The sequence below is a fragment of the Homarus americanus genome, unplaced genomic scaffold (genome assembly GCF_018991925.1).
Source record: "Homarus americanus isolate GMGI-L3 unplaced genomic scaffold, GMGI_Hamer_2.0 scaffold15667, whole genome shotgun sequence".
Taxonomy (NCBI): domain Eukaryota; kingdom Metazoa; phylum Arthropoda; class Malacostraca; order Decapoda; family Nephropidae; genus Homarus; species Homarus americanus.
Genome location: NW_024726107.1, coordinates 2,962,381 through 2,985,139, shown reverse-complemented (window position 1 = coordinate 2,985,139; position 22,759 = coordinate 2,962,381). Strand labels below are relative to the sequence as shown.

General features: G+C 35.9%; 1 protein-coding gene across 1 annotated transcript; it reads right to left on the bottom strand.

The window, feature by feature from the left end:
* Positions 1-3,262: 3,262 nt before the first annotated feature.
* LOC121865359 (protein FAM200B-like) lies at positions 3,263-7,991 on the bottom strand. The gene is made up of 5 exons (XM_042364696.1): positions 7,878-7,991; positions 7,097-7,726; positions 6,803-6,937; positions 3,694-3,849; positions 3,263-3,313 (listed from the first exon to the last, which is right to left on the bottom strand). The coding sequence occupies exons 1-5, from the start codon at positions 7,989-7,991 to the stop codon at positions 3,263-3,265; spliced, it is 1,086 nt and encodes a 361-aa protein (XP_042220630.1).
* Between the last annotated feature and the right edge of the window lie 14,768 nt (positions 7,992-22,759).

Below are 22,759 nucleotides of genomic sequence, written 5' to 3'. Positions count from 1 at the left end.
AACTGAGTCACCTACTCCGGTGCAACGACGATTCGTACAACGCTTGGCAACGAACCACCGACATTGTGAGACCTGTACGCATGGTTGAAGCAATTTGAGGAGACTGGCAGTGTTCTAAAAATTCATGGTGGAGGAAAGCCCAAAACATCAGAGGAGGAAGTTGAGCGTATACATGTTGCTTTCCAAAGAGACCCAGTACCGGTACCGTGCCAGTACCAAACTGCAAATTCCAAGTTCATCTGTGCAGAAAGTCGTTAGCATACGACTGCAACTCTATGCTTCAACTGGTTCAGCAGCTCAGAGTGGATGATTTTACCCCACTCAATTTTTTTTCTTTTGGGTTATGTGGAGTTCAAAGTGTACTACACAAACGTGCAGGGCATTGCTCATCTGAAAGAGCATATCACAGCGGTGGTGGCCTCCATAACTCCTGACATGTTAAAAATGTGTGGAGGAAAATTAAGTCATAATAATAATTAATATTCAGTCAGTAAGACCAAGGACAGCTGTCAACGCCATGAGAAGTTTCTTTCCAGTAGAGTCCTTATGCCAGCAACATCTGGTGTCACTCATTCAAGTACTAACCAGACCCAATGTTGCTTAACTTCGCTGATCGGGCAAGAAGTGGTGTTTCCAACGTTGTGACTTAGTCCGTACACCAAAATTAATGAAACTCAAGCATTATGAGCTGTGTGAATATTCTTGTGTTTGTACTATTCAATAAGAATCTATAAGGCTTCAAAGTTGTTTCATTTCAATGCCATATCTCTGTGTGGAACCTTTTCATCGGTGGGACAAGGATTTGTGGTAGCCAGCTGTATGTACGGTGGGTGTAAAATGTTCATTGAATCTTGAATGAAAAAATTCTATGCCAATTAAATATTTATTTCGTCAACACATATTATACCTCCAGTGCCTAATCCTCAATATATCTGTCAGCCAAAAAGTTATCAAGTACTATGTTAAATTTTTATATTCTTAAATAGCTTATTCGTTAAATTATCTACAAAGCGTGAATATTTGTCTCGGGAAAACGCTCAAGAGAGTAAGGGCAATATAATAGAAGGCTCACCTCGGGGAAGTGTCAGAGAGACTGATTAAATGCAACATAAAGCGAAGAAGGTTTACATAAATGGGATGACGTTTATTTCGTCTAATGTCACAATGACCTTTTACGGTGAAAATATCATATTCCCAGCGAGGCTCGGGAGAAACAAACACCTACTGGGCGACAGTGTGACGGGTCTATTCACCATCTCATTCTAAACGCTTCATGGATTTCAAACTTATCTTAACAATGATGATGTAAAGAATTCCTGTCAGCCTCATACCTGTAGGCAATACTATAACTTTTGATTAAGTAAAGTTCAGAAGTTGTTATTAAGCAGCTCTTAGCAAAGACACTACAGGCAACTGTCCAAGATTATGATAACCACATCATGAACTGTGTTGTCCACTCTACATACAGGATATATATATATATATATATATATATATATATATATATATATATATATATATATATATATATATATATAAGACAAAGAAGTATGTCTGTGTGTTTGTGTGTGCGTTTGTGTGTGGGTGTGTGTCCGCACGAGAATCTCGGAAACTACTTTACCGATCTGTAGTGATGATGGATGGTGTTATATGTAGTAATGATGGATGGTGTTTTATGTAGTGATGGTGGATGATGATGTTATAAATAGTGATGATGGATGTTGTTATATGTAGTGATGATGGGTGGTGTTATATGTATTGATGATGGATGGTGTTATATGTAGTGATGATGGATGGTGTTATATGTAGTGATGATGAATGATGTTTTATGTAGTGATGATGGCTGGTGTTATATGTAGTGATGATGGATGGTGTTATGTGTAGTGATGATAGTTTGTGTTATATGTAGTGATGATGGATGATGTTGTGTGTAGTGATGATGGGTGGTGTTATATGTAGTGATGATTAGATAATAAAATAATAACAGTTTTACGCTAAAAAAATATACTTTGCTGTACTGTTGTAGTGAAAAACATGGTGGAACTTACATACACCGTTAATGAACTATTGATGGAAGAAGAAATTTTGGGGACTGAACAGTGACACAATGCCGAGCCTCTCTGAGGGTGGCATCCTACTGTGGCCTAGCGAAAGAGCCGCCCGGAGGGCGGCGATTCCGCTTGTGTATATATATATATATATATATATATATATATATATATATATAATTCACATCTTAGGGTGAATTACACGAAAGCGCGGGAACTAATATCAGCATATACCTAGATCACGTGCACCTACAGTGATTTACTTGCATATATATATATATATATATATATATATATATATATATATATATATATATATATATATATATATATATATATATATACATATATATATATATATATATATATGTATAAATGTGTGTGCGTGTGTGTGTGTTGGTAGTAACAGAAGGTGAAGGAGGGGTAAAAGAGGAAACTGTATTGTGAACGACAAATTTATGTATTTATTTTAAAAGAATGAGAACAGTAATGTCGACTACGATTAAGTCTTCAATTACAACAAGACTGATATAAATATGAATTTTGTGTGGACGCGAGACACACGTTACTAATCATAGGAAGCGATATACAAAACTGTTATCTATAACTATATTCATGGATGCGAGCTGGTCATAAAACTTAGGCAATAAAACCCAGTGTAGATACTAAAAGGGTTACGAATATGTGAGAGTGAAGGTGACAGCAGTGAGGGAGGGAAGGAAGAATGGAAAATAACAGTAATTCAGACGTCAAACAACTGATGTAGCACCGGAACTAATGAGTAAATACTGTACTTTGTACAGTACATAGGCAGAAATAACGTTATACGCCGATATAAAAATAAACTAGAACTACGTAATGGGGAGACAGTGAGTGCCATTCTTTTACGAAATGGTAAAGTGACACAATGACACAGTAAAGTGAAGTATAGTGGGACAAAGATACAGTGATGTGTGATATTGTGACACATTGATGGTATCTTCCAGGACTTTCATGAACAAATGTAGTTAATAGCTGAGTACCGTGTCGTGGACAACAATAATTGTAGTTACTAGCAGAGTGTAGTGTCGTGGACAACAATAATTGTATTTACTAGCAGAGTGCAGTGTCGTGGACAACAATAATTGTAGTTACTAGCTGAGTGAAATGTCGTGGCCAATAATAATTGTAGTTACTAGCAGAGTGCAGAGTCGTGGACAACAATATTGTAATACCTAGCAGAGTGCAGTGTCGTGGACAACACTTGTAGTTACTAGGAGACTGCACTGTCATGGACAACAATTGTAGTTACTAGCAGAGTTCAGTTTCATGGATAATAATTATTGTAGTTACTAGCAGAGTACAGTGACGTGGAAAACAATTGTAGTTACTAGCAGATTGCAGTGTCGTAGACAAAACTGTACTTACTAGCTGTGAAAACATTAGAGCTTTGAGGATGATAACTGCAGCCGTGGAGAAAATAAAACTGTGTAGATGGTAACTACAGCTCTGGGGACAATAGCTACAGCTGAAAGGACGATAACTACAGTTCATGGGTCAATCTGCCTCTCAAACTTTTCAGCCTACGTTCAACCATTAATTCACCCATTACATCACATTTATTAATTGCATATCTGAAGAATAACATTTAAGTAACCGAACCAACCTGAGACTTTTGCTTTGTGTTATCGTCAGCACTACGGAAAAATTGTGACATGCCAAAACTTTTGCATGACGTGTCGCTTTCAGTTGTTGCCACAATGAGCGCAGCAGCCACATGTCTATCAACATTAACCAGCAAGTGATCGATCACAAGTACTCTCTGAGTCCTTTATAAATATATTGATAAATATACCCAGAAAATCTACTAAGCAGAACTAATAAAACTAAAAAGACTTAGGTACAGATAGAGCATAAAACAACCTGGAGACAAAAAAATTGGTTGACTTATATAACAAATAGCAGGCCACATTTTGCACTACCCAGAGGGTTTCTCATGCGTCAAGTCAGTTGAGTTGTGCACTTAAGGATGATAACACTCAAGCTCATCGTTCACTTGTTACAAGGATTAATATTAACCAAGGTAAAGTACCTTGTGTCCACGTGAGGACACATTAAAACAGAAGAGGAAGGTTCTGGCCTAGCTATTTGAAATTCCTTGCAAAGAAAATATATGTGCTGGTTTATTCCCATGTTACGGAATAGTGACTTCTTGAAATGGCTCAAAGTGTTTACAAGAGACACAATAATTCAGAAACGACATTTGTTGCCTGGCAGAGGTACACGCCAAGTCAACTGAATCAAGGCTGTTGTGTTCCTTCACTTTAAGTCACCTTAACTCACCTTAAGTGACAATTACAATATCTACACTCTTAAGTCAGAGCCAACACCTGAGACAACGTTCAGTAACTACAGTCGACCGGAACACAATGCACCTGCCACGCTAAAATCAATGTCAACGTTACTACAGCGTCAACGCTATATGTGCAATAATGTCAACACGAGTTGACAGAACAATGATGAGTTAAAGCCAATACGTTAACGGTGCCAACGCGTCAGTGACGTCTAGGTATGCACGTAATCCATACTGCCTAATTTAAGGAGTGCATTGTGGACAGTGATCATTGAATGCTAAGGATTAAATAGAGAAGGGAATTATCGTGTTGGTATAACAAACAAATAATACTCTAAGTGGAGTATAGTATATAAGTATAAATATAAGTTTGATTGTTTCATGTCCGTCTGTATATTTTCGGAGTTCTTAGTAAGTATTTTATTCGCTGATTTGTAAATGCATCTCTTTTTCGAAAATGGAAAATAACTTTCGCGATTTATTTGTTTCATAATTCCTAAATTCATGAGTCCCGCTCTAAAATTTAGGTAATTAAATAAATTGTAATTTAACGAAAAGTTATTCACAGAAAATTAACACTGCAGTATATTAAAACCCACAATGATTAAATTAAATTATTTGAAGGATGTTATAATGTCTTGCATAGTTAAAGGGTTATGGTGATCTTATAATTGACAGGTAAACCCATTAATTCGTGAAAAAAAATGAGAAAGGCGAGACTGACTTTCTTGGAGGATTCGTCGCCCTGAGCTGCCCAGTTTGAGTGTGAGTATTTAACAGGTGAGTTCTACTAGTCTTTTTGAGCGTATAATCGGGACTCTATTTACGCACCAGTATTGAAGAGGTTACATTAGCGCACTAGTGAAGGAATAGTAAATTAAACGCTGATGTAATATTTCTGCTGCATAACATGTGTCGTTAAAACTAGAAATATAACAGAAATTCGCGTGTATATAGTCTATGGCATATAATGTTCTCTATAAACATTAAAGTTTTATCCAATTAAGGTTTATATATATATATATATATATATATATATATATATATATATATATATATATATATATATATATATATATGAATGACTAAATGGCCAAATTGTCAATTCTCAATAGTTTCGGAGTTACAGCACATGACAAGTTTGGTAGGAATGTGATGAAACCTATGGGGTGTAAATGAAACACCCCCCGCTGCTAGCGACAGTTAACAATAATAATGCCATTTGATTTGTGCTTCACTCTCTCTCTTTTACAGGCACTTTAACGGGCAATGTTCGGTGGATTGGGCATCCTGTGTACCGCCGGCAAGGCCGTGGGCTTGTAACACTCGCCTTGCCTGCAGTGCCCACCGTTTCTCTGTGTCTGTCGGTCACACTAGAATAACCCGTTATTGTACATCCTTCTTTCCTCACACAGCCAAATTGTGGAATACTCTGCCTTGTTCACTGTTTCCATACTCATGCAATCTGTCTCACTTTAAAAAGCTGATTTTCCGGCATCTTCGTGGTGTAGATTAATATTATCTCTTTCTTATATATTTTTAATTTCCTTTTACTCTTATTTTTTCGCCCCCTAGTCCCCGTTGTGGGTCGATGACCTGTGCCCGGGTGGGTTATTCCACATAAAAAAAAAGAGAGCAAATGTTCAAAGTTCCGCCCCTCTTGCTCATGCAGGCTTCAACCCGTCGCACAAATGACTGTCGCACACGTTCAAAGACTCCAGGGGAGCTGTGAATGTTTGTCACACTGTCCTGTACACGGCGCCACAATTCCTCACGATTTGGGATCTCTGTAACAAACACCTTGCTTCCTATGTGACCCCACAGGTAGAAATCAAGGAGATTTATGTCACGTGACCGTAGGTTTCATCACATTCCTACCAAATAGAATATTTGGCTAATAGCAAAAAAAATTATGAATTTTTTAAAACATTTGACTGGCCATAAATCATGTAGATTATTATTAAATAAATCAGAAGTTTCATAGAAAACTTATCTAACCTTACTTATCGTAACGCAGTGTTTCTCAAACTTTTTCACTCCATTCCCCCCATGAGAAACACTCAACATCCTCGTGGCCCCCCTTCAGTTCTCTCCCAAGCCCCTCACAAATAATGATGAAAATAAACTGTTTTGGTTCTCTTCCTTTATTTTAATGTTTACAATCATCAAACAGAATGCATATTTTGTTACAGTTCAATGGCATTGTTTCCTTTCAATCAGTCGACTGATTCGAGGTTGAGTCACTGATAAAGCACATCTCATGTCTGGGTCCACATGTAACCGGTTTTGGCTTTTATTCTTTATTTGAAGAAAGGTAGAGAAACCAGATTCACATGAATAAGTAGTAGAAAATGGCAAGAGGACTCGAAGTGCGATCTCACTAACTTTTGGATATGACTTGATACATTGAGCACCAGAATACAGTCAGAGATTTTTCTTCACAGAGGTCTCTGGCAGCAGATTCGTTCCTGAGATCAAGGAATTCGTCATGACCATCATCGGGAATGGCAGCAATATCAAGAGTGCCAGAGAAAGGATTCACCAATTTCTCTTCTTCCTCCTCAAATTCTGGGAAGTACCTTTTGAGCTCACTTTCCAAGGATTTCAAGTCCTGAATTATTTTATTTTTGAGTGATGGGTCAAGTAGATGATCCTCTTCAATCTCGTCAAAAACAATTGAGATATTCTCAAACATGGCAACATTTCCTGCACTGACTTTCCTTTGCCAGTTCTGGAGTTTGTGAAGAAATGCACGAATACAATCCATGTGGTGAAACACATTTCTTTCCTTGCCTTGTAGCTTGAGATTCAGCCTGTTTAGCTGCTCAAATATGTCCGCCAGATACGCAAGACGTGGCTCCCACAACACCTCGTTGAAGTGACTTAGTAGATCATCCTTCCGATTCATTTCCAGGAACAACTTAAGTTCTTCCCGAAGTTCGAACACTCGATTCACAACATTACCCGTGGAGAGCCACCGCGCTTTGGAGCAAAAGAGGAGGGTTTCATGTTCTGAATCCAAGCCTCTACAGAGGTTCTGGAAAAGGAGAGAGTTCAAATCTCCTGCTTTCACAAAGTTGACGCATTTTACCACTGCCTCCAGGATCTTGCAAAGGGCATCAGGGAGGGTTTTCGACGCCAGTGCAAAACTATGGATCATACAATGAACCCCTTTGGCATTCAGAGCTACTTCCTTGACGTGCTTCTGTAACCCCGATTTCGATCCCAGCATCGCCGGAGCCCCATCAGTACAGCCCCCACAACAATTTTTCCAGGTGATCCAGTTACTTGTGAAGAAAGAAGTCAACTTTTCCATCACATATAAGGCTATTGTGGTAGTTTCAAGCTGTGTACAGAACAGATATTCATCCTTGATGTCACACAAGAATACATACCTAACAAACACGAGTAGCTGTGCACAAGAACTCACATCCGTTGACTCATTCAACTGTATTTGCAAACATACCAGTTGGAGACGATTTAATCTCCTGTATCACTTGTTCCATGATATCATCTGACATTTCACTAATTCTCAGCTTCACCGTGTCGTCTGACAAGGAAATCTGCTGAATCTTATGTTCACTTCCCTCTCCAAGAACCCGCTTGACCATCTTTAAAGCACACGGCTTAATTAAAGTTTCACCAATCGTGTGGCCTTCTTCTTCTTTGCTATTTCAATGGAAACCTCATATGATGCCTCAACTACACTTAAGTTCTGTTGTTGGATGGCACTACTCTCATCCAGTCTCTGCTTTCCCAAACTCCGTTCATGGCGTTTGAAGAAATCGGGGTCTCTTTCCGCATACTGTGGATGGATCGTCATCAGATGATGCTTCAGCTTACTAGGCCTCATGGAATCGTTCCCAACCACTTTGAAACACAACACACACCGAGGTTTCTCGATGCCATCAGCGAGGATTGATGTAAATCCGTAGTTAATGTATTCATCATTCTACTTCCGCTTCTTAGCAACTCTGGCAGCCATCGCAATTCTAAGGAAATTATAAAATACAATGCCAAACAGACAGAAACAGAAGAATGATAAACACTAAAAATTATAATAATACAAAAAGAAATATAAGACAATCACGAATCTCTTGGTTTTACTAAAAAAATTTAATCTCTCTCTCTCTCTCTCTCTCTCTCTCTCTCTCTCTCTCTCTCTCTCTCTCTCTCTCTCTAAATGTTAACTAGTTCTTTAAAAAACAGAATGTCACAGAAACAGACGATTATTAGACTAAAAAATTTAATAGTAAAAAACAAAAATTAGAAAATAATCCGTTGTGGGTCGTTTGACCTGTGCCCGGGTGGGCTAATTCCCGTAAAAAAAAAACAAAAAAAAAAACACAAACATGCATGAAGTCCATACATACTGTATGTAAACATACATAAAATGCCAATGCAATCACACGTAAGACATAGACATACAGTCCACTCACAGTACACTCACATATTTCCCTAATGATATCCTGAGCCAGACGGAGAACATTTGGTCTGATCACCACTTGTAATGCGATGACACACGGACATGTACAGAACACGTGAGATCAATGAATCATGCCAGCGCCCGTCACCCTGCTGACAGGAACTAGAATCGTGCAATCTAAACGAATCCGTTGGAAATGAAAAACTAGCTGCTGCACCATACTATGTAAATATCAAAATTGTACCGTATGGGTATTATGATTACACCCAATGACAAAAAAAAGACAAATAAAAAAAACTATTTCTCCCCTAACAAGGCAAAGTAACAAAAAAAAGTTGAATCAGATTTTCCACATTTTCTCCAAACATGGCTACCCTAAAATCTTGCCGTAGCGCCCTTGTGGGTCATGGCCCCCAGTTTGAGAAACACTGTCCTAACGGAATCTAACATAATTTAACTATACTAAACCTACAGTACATTAGGCATAATATAGTTATGTTATAATGGTAAACGACTTGTGCATTAAACAGAAAATTTTCCAGTATAAGAATTAATTTCCATTAACTTATAGCAATAAAAAAATGTATGCCTGTTTGACAAACACGTTAGTTGTTTTGTAAAGCTTAATCAGTGATTATCCCAATTTTCCTCACATGGTAATGCTGTCGACAAAAAAAAAATCAGCAGGTAGGGAGGGGGGACGGTGAAGACTTGACACCGTAGCACAGAGGTGACGATTAAAAGTCTGCGATTTTCTTTCTACACCACATATTTTTAGTTTAATTACGAGGCAGGTGTAGCTTATACTCTCTCCTTGCCGAAGTCTTTTTGTCCACAACTGTACAACTCCATCTAGTGCCTGAATTTGCGTTATCTTGTCCTGGTGTGGGGGGGGGGGGAATATGAAGTTCCCATCTTGTGACCTCAAATGAGGAGGTTGAAAGTGGATAGTAGCTAAATACACAAATTCAATATTTCATTGGCTGGTTCTTTACCAGAGTGAGTTTATTCCTAACATATTCTACTCCCTTTAATTAGTCTTATGATGATAAAAAGACAGACACTATTTCAGGCCTTTCTTTTGGATCATCGTCTCCAGGAGGTCCAACCACATGCCTCCCGTGCTTGCGGGCAGTGTGCCACCGAGAGCTAGCAAGTACTGTCCGAGCAAAACAAAGCCTTGGACATTAAACACAATTAAGTTTCCTTAATTGTGTTTAATGTCCAAGGCTTAAGAAAGAACAAGCACAAAATCAAGATTGGAACGTGGAATGTGAGGACATTATTATAAGGCTGGTAAGTATGCAAATGTGTGTAGGGAAATGAAAAAAGTGTAGTAGGGCATTTTTAGATTAAGTGAAGTAAGATGGACAGGTTCCAATAGCATTAGTGGTGAGGATTTTTACTTCATATATTCAGGTGGTGAAAAGCATGAGGTAGGTGTTGGTATTCTTGAAAGCCAGAAGTTGTGCAGTAGTGTAAAGGGATATTGGACTAAACCCATGGACTTGGTAACAATACAGGTTTATGAACCAACAAATGAAGTCTGAAATTTTTTATGAAAATTTAAAGAAAGCAAAGTACACCATGAAGTTTAATTAATGTCTGATTATAATGACTGATTTTATCGCCAAAGGTGGGAAAGGGAAAGAAGCACCAGAAATAAGACCACATGGGTTGGTTAATTGAAATTTGAGGAAAATATTAATTGAAAAAAAGATAATAATCGCAAATACATCTTTAAAAAACACCCAAGGTGTCTCTATACATGGATCTCACCCAAGGACAGTATAAATAACGTAGTCAGGAATCAAATAAATTATATTCTAATTTCGAAAATATTAAAAAATTCCGTAATCGGAACCAAGACCTATCCTGGGGCAGATTGTGAGTCAAACCATGTCCCAGAAATAAGTTTCGTGAGGATAAAACTTCTAAAATAAAAAGAAAAACTATGTACAATATCAAATGGGATTTAGGGACGCTCAAAATAGGGGTAGGGACAGAATATGAAATTAAACCGAAAATAGATATTCAGTATTGCAAAGAACCAGGACACCAATTTATTAATTACAAAGAAATAATGTTAGAGACTGGGGGAAAACTTACAGATCTTACAAGTGAATGGATGGCAAATAGATTTTTAAATAAAATATATAGACAAAAAGTGCGATGAAACGAAGTGAGGCTTACAAAAAAATAACAACGAAATTAAAATGAAATGTAGACATGCCAAGGAAGATGATACAGAAAGGAAATGCAAGGAGATGGAAGATGAAGAAGGATTAACTGTAGGGGACTGTACAGAAAAATTAAACACATGAACCAGAAAAAAGTAAGTGAATGGGGTGGGAATATTAAAAGCAAAGACAATAAGATCCTTTTTGAGACAGAAAAAGTAATATAGAGGTTAGCAGAGCACGTAGAAGAACTATACAATGATAAGGATAGAGTAGTGGTAAGAAACGAAAAGGGAATTTAGATTGAACTACCAATTCTGGAAACAGAAGTAGAGGTAGCTGTGAGCAAAATGAGAAATAATAAAACTTGTGGGGTTGATCATCTTCCAGTAGAATTTTTAAAACAAATGGGCAGGAATGAGATGCAGTGTTTGACTAAAATATAAAATTCATTATACTTTGAAGGAGACTTTCCCAATGATTTAAAAAATCAGCATTTGAGTTATTACCCAAAAAGCCAAGAGCCTCAGAGTAAATCCGGTTTAGAACACTTAGTCATGCCTGAAAACTTTTTTTAAACATATGTTTAAATAGAATAAAATTTAGAATAAACAGTGAGTTATCAGAAGATCAACTGAGATTAAAAAAGAAAAGGAACTAAAGAAACTTGATTTGGTTTGAGAATGTTGAGTGGAAGGGCTTCAGAGGTCCAAATAAATTTATACATCTGCTTTGTTGATTTTGAAAAAAGCTTTTGATAAGGTAAAACACAATAAACCTATGGAGATCTTAGAGAAATAAGCAGTATTGAAGGAGATGTTAGAATTAAAAAAAAATCTCTACTGGCAACAGGAGGCTGCAGTGTTAGTTGAAAGTTGACAGGGAGTAAGACAAGACTGAGTTCTATTTCCATCATTGTATAATATAGATATTCAGAATTCTTAATGCGACAAGTTAAAAATTATAACGAAGAATAAAATTTAATGGAAAATAATATAAAATATTGGCTATGCAGATGACGCTGCTCTTATCACAGATAGTGAAGAGGCATTACAAAAACTGTTTAGCAGATCATTGGAAAAAGGTGAAGAATATGGGTTAAGAGTTAATGCTGCAAAGACGAAAGTAATGGTGTTTCCAATTTGTAAATAAATCCTAAAATTGATATTATAATAGGCAACAGGGTTCTTAAACAAGTGGAAAATTTTGTAGGTGAGGGTAGGAGGGTCAGGGGAAGAGACTGGGATGGATGGATGAAATTAAAAACTGGGTCCCTAGAGAGATATGAAATCATGGTGGATTGGTAAAAGCAGCCCGAGGATATGAGGAAGTTACTCTGAATGACCGGTATTAGGCGTGGCATATACAGTATATTGGGCTAACTTCCTTGACGATAACTTCCCAGGTAGATGGATTGGATGTGATGCCGGGTGTAATGAGCCTGTTTCCTGGTCCCAACAGTCTCCCTTAGACTTCTTATTTGGGTATGTCAAGGAAAATATTTTCCAGACCCCAGGTTGTGACATTAAAACATTTCGTACAAGTATAATTGATGGTATTAGAAGAGTGATGAAGGATAGCTTGACCAACACGTTCACTGAAGTGAAGTATTGGTTGGAGGTGCCGAGGTGCAGCACGGGAGGAACATACAGGTATAAAACTCGATTTGTTAAGCAATAAAAAGGCAAAAAAAATCGCATTAGTTTACTTGTTTCGGTTTTGTTGCATTCAATTTTATAACTGAAAAAGGACTTTGTAGACACCCCATATAATATATACCGATATATACACTGTAAATCTTAATAATCCATATATATAGAGACAAACAATACCTCACTAGTTAGAAATTAAACCAGATCCTCTACGTGGGAACAGGGAGTGTTACACCGGCACCACAAGGACAACAGAAGCCAACCTAAGCTTTGTTGTATTATAAACAAAGCCTGCTCCTTCGTGCAACAAAAGCCTTCGTCTGATTTAGCCCGTGTCAACTATGTGATCATAGTTTCATTTTCGCATTTTACAAAATCCAGCCGGAAAGCGGGAGGCTATCAATATATATATATATATATATATATATATATATATATATATATATATATATATATATATATATATATATATATATATATATATATATATATATATATATATATATATATTTCATGTAGATCCACAATGAAAACGTGGATAAGATAAATCTTGATAAAATCACACAGGAAAAGGGGAAACAATGGAGCACCTTAGCTTTCGTCTTTATTCAAGACATCTTCGGAGGCAACTGACTTACAAGGACCGAGAGAAGCTTAAGAAGACAGGGTGACCGTACTAAACATGAGGTTAGGTCATATACATGACATCCATTAATCCGCACACCAACACCAAAACACACACAGAAGGAAGGGCGACGTAGGTAGTAAGTAGTAGGCAGCTACCAAACAGGGAGGTACAACCGCCTGGGAAGATAGTGGAAGCATAATGTGTTGTCTAATGGTAGACCCTGCTGCCATATGGCATCACGAAAATTGTGAACAAGTCCCAGGTTGCTGATGTGACTTTCTGCCTCATTCGCACACAATTGCAGGGTCTCAATTGTTTCTCTTACTTTGACAACACAACATACATATAATGTTTCGCACTATTGATTTTTTTTTTAATTTTTGTATTTCTTTATGGTTCTTTATATTATTATTACAGTGTTGTTATTGCAATAATTAGCATTAATATTTTATTATTTAATTTAATTTTTTTGTATTTTTATTTTAAATTTTATTTTCTGTGAATTATTATTATTATTATTATTATTACTATTATTATTATTATTATTATTATTATTATTATTATTATTATTATTATTATTACTATATTATTATTATTATTAAATTTTCGCCCCCCAGGTTCCGATGTGGGTCAGTGACCTGTGCCTGAGTGGACTAATGCCTGTAAAAAAAAAAAAAAAAAATATATATATATATATATATATATATATATATATATATATATATATATATATATATATATATATATATATATATATATAAATAGTCATGTTTAAGTCAGGTAAAAAATATGGGACCCACTAATCATCTATCCTATATCTAACTCCAATGCTTTCAAAGCATTTTTAACCTTGAGCCACTGACAAATAAATTTGTGTAACATATTATAAGTTTTGTACTGACCATCACTAAGGTTTATAGAATTCAATTCTCTAATCAAACTTGCTTCAACCAGAAGTCTTTCTGTGACACATGATGATTTATACACTTCTAAGCTGTTTTCCCAATCTATGGGATGATTATTGTTCCTTATATGAACGAACAGTGCACTGCTTTCAGATGCTGTTCTAATATTGTACTTGTGCTGTTTAATTCTGAGTTGCAATGCTTTCCCAGTCTGACCTACATAATTTCCATTACAATTGCTACATGGAATGCAGTAAACACTTCCATTTACATTTAAGGTTAGGCTATTCTTATTAATATATGTAATTCAGTAGTTCCTCTGAAGATGTCATGAATAAAGACGAAAGCGAAGGTCTCCATTGTTTCCCTTTCCCTGTGTGATTTTATCTACACAATATATATATATATATATATATATATATATATATATATATATATATATATATATATATATATATATATATATATATATATATATATATATATATATATATATATATATATATATATATTGCTACGACCGTGCCATATTTTTCTATTTTTTATATATATAACATGCTTCCATGTTGTTCCATATTATTCCTGTAATGAGTTGGTATATTTACTATTATATAATCTAGTCACCTTACCCTGTGCTATTGAGGTTTTAACTGTTATTATTTGTTCAAGCCCATCTTATTTCTTCATGTAGTATTGTAACAAGCATTCTTTGTTTCTCTAACGACCATCTGCATCGTTAAACAACCCATGTTTCACCGGCTGGTTGCATTGGTGGGAGCCGACCCTATATATAGTAGTCACCATTAGACGGAGGGCAGACCAGTCTTCTCGTCATTCAGTTCACGTTCTTTTGAGTAACACTTGTCACCTGTTACTTATACTTCATTTTATTTCTGTGTTGTTCCTGTCACCACCAATGTGGTATATCTATGTGAGTACCTATTTATGTCTCTTATGTGTTCATCAATGCTTGCTTAGTTACATTTAAGTAATTCAGTGTTGTTTCACGTTACTTAATTTCAGTGTTAGTTATTTTATGTTTATGTAGTGTTAACGTAATCCAGTGCTTTATTTTTATTCCATATATTTAAGCAGTTCTTTTGATGCTTCGATGTTTAGTATCATTTGTGTCTTAAAGGTTTCGATAGTGAATCAATTTGTTGTGACAGCCTCCGAGGCTCTTTATTGTGTTAATATTTAATTTAATTAAATTCTTAAAGGTTTGCTTTATTTATTTTTATTCCTTTTTAATTTACTTCACTTTTTTTGTTTGGTTACGCCTAGAACCTGGATCTTAAAGTAAATTAAGAGACGGAGTAACAATAAATATATACATATATATATATATATATATATATATATATATATATATATATATATATATATATATATAAAACAAATAAACATGTCTGTGTGTTTGTTTGTTTGCGTGTGTTTCCGCACGAGAATCTCGGAAAGTACTTTACCGATCTGTAGATGGATGGTGTTATATGTAGTGATGATGGATGTCGTTATATGTAGTGATGATGGGTGGTGTTATATGTAGTGATGATGGATAGTGTTATATGTAGTGATGATGGATGATGTTATATGTAGTGATGATGCCTTTTGTGGTAAAAACAAAAATAGGATGAGGGTGTGTTTGCCAGGAGCTGGGGTGGGGGATATAATTGACAGGATGGACAATATCTTGTCTGGTAATGGGAACAAACCCATTATCTACCTCAGTGCAGGAGGCAATGATATTGGCCGGTGTAGGAGCGAGGAACTTCTTGATAAGTTCAAGGCAGCCATAGATCGTATTAGGACTAAGGGAGGGATCCCTATCATATGCTGTGTCCTGCCTAGAAGAAGAGTTGGCAGTGAATGGTTGTCAAGGGCAGTTGGTGTCAACGACCGTCTTGACAGATATTGCAAGTCAATATCAGTCCCATTCATTGACAACTGGGACAACTTCTACGGCAGAAGGGACCTTTATGCTAGGGATGGGGTGCACCTGTCTAGGGATGGAGTAGCAACCCTGGCTGGGGCTCTAGAGGGGGCAGTTCAAAAGATATCGAAGTCTTTAAACTGCTAAGAGAACATATGGGCACGGGGGTGGAGGAGACTGCAGTGGGAGCGGGTAAACAAGGCGAAAGATTACAGGGAAATAGTGTTAGGAATGATGACAAAACTAAATTAGACAGGGAGTTTAAAACTAAACGCGGTAAGGGGAGGACTCAGAACATGACTAACTTAAATGTATACTACGCGAACAGTAGAAGTATGAGAAACAAAATGGATGATATTAGGGCCCTGGTATGTACCGAAGAAATCGATATAATTGCATTCACTGAAACATGGATCAACCTAGACACACGTGAATTACCAGTCGAATACCAAATTGCGGGTTACAAACTGTTCCATACCGATAGACAGACCAGGAAAGGAGGCGGAGTAGCAATCTATGTTAGGGATAATCTGAAGTGTGAAATAAATAAGGAAAAAAAAACTGAGAGGAATACAGAAACAATTTGGACAGAATTAAGCGACGGTCGGGAAAAATTAATCACAGGAGTAATATATAGACCCCCCAATCTTGATAGCGTCAATGAGCGACTTACCTGGGATGAAATGAGCAGGGCTTCCATACACAACAAAGTCTGTATAGTAGGCGACTTTAACCTTGGCCAAATAGATTGGACTGACCTTACTGGCAACTCAGAATCAGAGGATTTTCTCGAGACGATCCAGGACTGTTTCCTAAGTCAACATATAACCGAACCCACATGGGGTAATAATATACTGGATTTAGTTCTGTCGAACAGAGAAAACCTCATTAGCAATGTCGAGGTAGGGAACGAACTTGCAAACAGCGATCACAAAGAAATTCGATTCCAGTTAGATTTTCAGGGCAGACGTAAGGAAAATTCCACTAAAGTATGTATATTTTTTTGCTAAGGAACCTTTGTGTTCTATGAATACCATTGCCTATACACTGTATAATTTGTTTTATAAAAGTTTCAAAAATGCAACTGCAAATTAAACCTAGAGTATATCTGTTTATTTTACTGTTATGTAAATAAAATATACTTGTTAAGAGAAGCGAATGAAAAATAAAAAGGGTATTCCTTTATATATAGCCTTATCTTGAGACTCGCCCCCCCCCCCTTTCCATGAACATATATACGACACTGGCTGAAGGACCTACCTGGACTACGCGGACTACGTGTTGGATGTGCTAAACACCCGCAGCTGTAGTGAGGGAGCGGATCTTATGTTCTTATGTTAATTAAGGTTTTGTTTCAGGGATAACTTTTTCGTTTACGTTGTATTAAGTTCGTGTACATTAGTTCATAAACGTACAACTTACTCCTGCATTATTTAAGATGAATTTTTCTTTCATCAATTAATATACTATAATTACATTAAATAAGGTTAGCAATGACGCTGTAAATTATTTTTTGTATTATTCTTCATCGTAAGTATAACAAAAACGAGTAATTAGTAAAAGAAAAACAAAATTATGATCTACATTATCTTCAAGTCCGGACAGTTTAAAAAAAAAATAATTGCAGTTTTCAATGACCGACATTATTTTTGTCCGTAGATACGTGTAATGATACCGATATTATGTTTTATGACTCAGGAAGAAAGTGTTATTGGGTAACAGTAAAAGTGTTGATGTAAGAGTCGATAATATCAGTAACAGGTCTTAACATGAGAGTTGTCGTTACGAGTGCCAAGTTAAAAGGAGCCGCGTATAAATAAAGTTCTTTCATTCCAATACATGACTTCGAGATGAGGAAATATTATGGATGAGTGAAGAATTTTCGATATTTGCATACAAGTTCTTCGGTTGGGATACAGACAGCAAATATTAAATTATTTAATTTCAGTAGATGTAAGCTATTTACTATTGATATTATTAACCTTAAAAGAATTATGAAATATATGGATAATGCGATGTTTACCATGAATCCTGAGAGTCACTGGTTGAGTCGCTAAAGATTCTAAATTACGGTCTAGATTAGGAACTCTCTGGGGAAGGACAGGCTGAGATGAATAATCTCTTGGCTGTCATTAAATAAAATTCCAATAAAATGTATGTTTGTTTGCTGTACCGAGACAGACCAACGATGTGTGCCAGCAGGCGAATAGGAGTAAAAGGCTTTGTTTGTTAAATATGTTATATTGTTATTCCGGGTATGCTGGTGAGACACACAAGAACAAAAGATTAAATACAACTTTTGATGAATGCTTTTGAACTTTTTTCACCATAATAATAGTTAGCATACGAGAGAGCAAGTTTTGTGTGGTGACTCCGTTATCTTCCTATACTGAGTAAATGAACTGGGTGATATGAATATCTTTTGAAATACACAAAGACAAACTGGTATACACATACGACTCGTTCTTCAATTGGCAGATACATTCCTGGCGCACTAGTCAAAGTATATATACATGGAGTAAAGATTATTGTAAATTATAGTTCTCCTGATGACAATAACTAGCCCATGAAGCATGAACACTACAGTCTTACTGTAGCGAAAATATATAGGGTTGCTGGACTATGACGACTCGGGACGACCAATTGATGTGAATATATCCCGGAAGAAGACTACCTGCTGAAATGGTCTGTTGCTGGAGGGCGGATGTCTCGGTAGTGAATTCACTCAGACTGGCAGATTATGTAAGTTGTCAAAATATTCCCTTCCAGCACATCAGCCTACTGGTAATCATATGGACAAACATTCACACTAATAAGGGATTCATAAAAACTATATCATGCATATGTGAGGTGAAATACCACAAGAAAACTCCAAAATTCTTAATGCACTGGTACAGGAATCAATTATTCAATATCAAGGCTGAAGACTGACTGTGAATGGTGAGGGTAGAGGCGAGTGTGTCCAAGACTAGGAGCTGTATACACTCTCACACGTGCTGTCCCACTGACTGCTGTACCCACCTGCAACATACAAACAACTGTTACATTGAATAAATATAATTATATATATATATATATATATATATATATATATATATATATATATATATATATATATATATATATATATATATATATATATATATATATGAATGAATGCATGCATTCTATTTACTCAATCTAAATATCCTAGAAACACTATTGGTAAGGAAATACATAATATAATGATGTGTGATAAGATACGAGCACTGAAGGAGTGTTTATGGATGGTCACAAAAAATGACCTCCCTTCTGTCCTTCATAACGCTTTACTTAGACTATAGTTACATCACCAAACTTAACCCACATACTTCTTATATTCTTATATTACACTAGCACTTGTCCCTTGATTCTGAACAGTCAATTGTACTAGTAGACGTAGAGATAATAAACATGGCCCTACGTGGACCCGAATTTTATAGAATTGGTAATGCCGGCTGTTCACTCAGCAGGTAAAAAATCCCAGGATACTGTTAATGACGAGTTGCGAGTGAATGGGTCTTTACTGCAACCTCGGAGAAGGCGGAATGCTCTCCAAGCTGCTACCATACTGTACCGCTCATTATCATGCATCTTTTCACCAACCCAGCCTCAAGACTCCAACCCAGCCTCAAGACTCCAACCCAGCCTCAAGACACCAGTCAATCATTATAGAAGAAAGCTCACTGTAGCCAACATTCATATCCAGTCATAGTGTCCAAATATACAACTACTTTCAACACTTTTCTTACAGTAATGGAACATACGAGTCGTCCACACCGACATACTCTATATTATTATCTTCAGTTATGAAATTCACATATTTTATTCCTAATAATGACAAATTCTCCCAGATAACGACATAGCTTAACTATTCACTAAATTTCTCTCTTATTCCGTCCAGGAGGGGTTACATTCGATTGAGAAAAAATCAGAGAATTCCTTGAACTCGCATTGAGAATCGCATAGAGAATTAGTTAATATTAGAGAGAGTAATTCGCGAATATTTTAGTGTATTTATGTGTGTTCAGCCATATCTTGAGGCATGAGAAATTGAGACGTCACTGCAAACAAACCATTATGACAGTGTAACTTGATTTCACACTTTAACAACATTGGGGGAGCGTTGTCAGGCCAGGCTTATACCCTAAAAATTTGGAGTGAAATCGTCTCTATAAACAATATCATAATCATTAATTTTTAAAAATAAAAGTGCTGTGTAAGACAACCTAAATTAATGAAAGAAACGGGATTTTAAAGGGACCCATTACTAAATAAAAGCAGGAGCAGAATAAAAGGCTAAGAATTGTATAAGCCACGCCTAACAATATGATGTCATAAGCTCAAACCTGCATGCGTGTAGATAGCTGACAATTAAAAATCGTATTTTCAAATAATAAACTAAACAAAAGAAATCACCTAATACCTAAGAGTCAGTAAATACTCCAAGAAACTGAGATTTAGAATCTAATTTCGGAAACAAAATCAAATGATGGTCCATCATGGCCATGAGGAAGCCTCACACCCTGAACACGACTTCAACCAGACAGTATCTCGTGGGCCCAGAGCTTCGTGTGTGGGACATCCGAATAATAAAAATAAATAATTAACGGTTTATTGAAAAAGTTCTGCAGCCCGAAGGCTGAAAATATACATTGGACATAAATTGTCCATCACGCCACTGAGGGCTCTGACTCATCTCAAATGTAAGTATAACTCCCAAATTTGCTAAATCGTATCATAATTGCTGGCTATGTGCTAACCCGACTCTGTGAACCGAGTCCAGCCAGTTCCCGGTTAACGCAGCCACTAAACCAAAACAAAGCTTTCTAATGATGAGTCAACCACTGTCTGCATCAGAACATAGATATTGTGGACTCATATTTTAAAGCTAAGTGGTAATTTTATACACAATATTGACTCAGCCAGTGTTTTAGACTGGTGAACAGTTAAGTATCAGTTAGCAAGGATATTTCAGAGTCAAGATACGACGCAAGGTAATTTAACGGCCGCGAGTTTTCTTACGATAGCTGGATGTGGAGAGTTTGGAGTAAGAAATGATTGAGATAAACAATGTAGATGTGATACACTAATCTACAGTGGCCATTCTGAAAGTCTGAAGTGGTGTTCAGTTCTTGCTTTGAGGTAATTTGAAATTCGACTTCCTTTTTTATCAAGTGTATCACTTAACAATAGGCAATTGAGTGTTTTATTTTACAGGACTATTCATGGTGTTATGTGAAAGATTTTGAGAGTTAAATTGTGTAAGAGAAAGTCATGTAAATTTGGTAATATTGGGGAACACTGCCTCATAATTTTGCTGCTGTGTTAACAGGCCAGTGGACAATTTGGTATAGTATTAAAATTGATCATTAATTTAAAGTAAATTAATATTTATTTACTGTGATTATTTAAGATATTACTGTATTACATGAAAATAATTGATAAATGTTGTAGCTCATTTGAATAATTGTTTGTACACTTTATGTAGAGAATAAGGTGCAATATTGTGTATGAAACTTAAGCTCGTTATATTGAAAGTTGGAGGTTTATGTGTATGGAATTCTGTTCGTGTTAGGTAACTACTGAGTAAATATTTTTTCACAGGGGAATCAGTGACTTTAATTTTTGTGATTGACAGAAATGTTATTAGATACTTGTATAAATGAGGTAATGAATGTGAATTTCCATAGTTGAGGCAGAAAGTGACGAGTTTACTTTATAAATTTAACTATATACATCCACAGTGTTTGGGAAACATATACAAGTGTTATAAGGAACAGTTGGTGGATATGATCTTTGTGGCTGTTCTTTGGGTTTTTCGCGAACGATGATGATATTCCATAAGTGTTTTCCAGAAAATAACTTGTCCTTCAGGTAATAAATGTAAATTCCAGAGTTGAAACAGAAATTGATGAGTTTTCTTTACGTGAATGTAATTATTATTACATCTACTTAGTGAGTGTTTTGGAAAAAAAAAGCAACATTTTCTAATTATGATGCTTGAGTCATCTTTTCATCCATTTCGTGAACACCTGTGTGAGTTACCTGTGTAGTGTACTGATGTAATTGTTATTTTTATTGTGCTATTATTTGTGTGTGTTTTTTCAGGGATAAGACATTTGACTTGAAATGCTAAGATATAAGCACCAGTGTGTGTTAGGTTTATAATTTTAAATTTAGTTGAATATTAATTTGTATTGTGCTTTCTCTGTGTTTGAAAGAGCCCATAACTTCATGGTATTGAAAGCCATTCTTAACTTCTGGGATTTGAAAATATTATTAATTAATTTTGCATTAATATACTTTGGATTTGGATGGCCTAGACAAGCCTTCCATTGGTTTTTAACTCTGCAGTGGTAAATAAGAAAGGTGAATGAATAATTTTGAGAAAAAAATAGGAAAAAAACATAAATTATTTAAAATATCCGAGACTTTCCAACAATTTGGGGAAAGGTTTATTTTAGAGTTTATGTTATTAATTCCTATGAATTTTGAAATATAAGAGATTGCAAGAAATCGTGAAAAACATATCAGAATTAATAGAATTTTTAGAATTATTATAGTAGAAAATTATCTTTTTTATAATTTTTCATCTCAAAAAATAAGAATCAAATACAGAACACGCACGCACGCACTA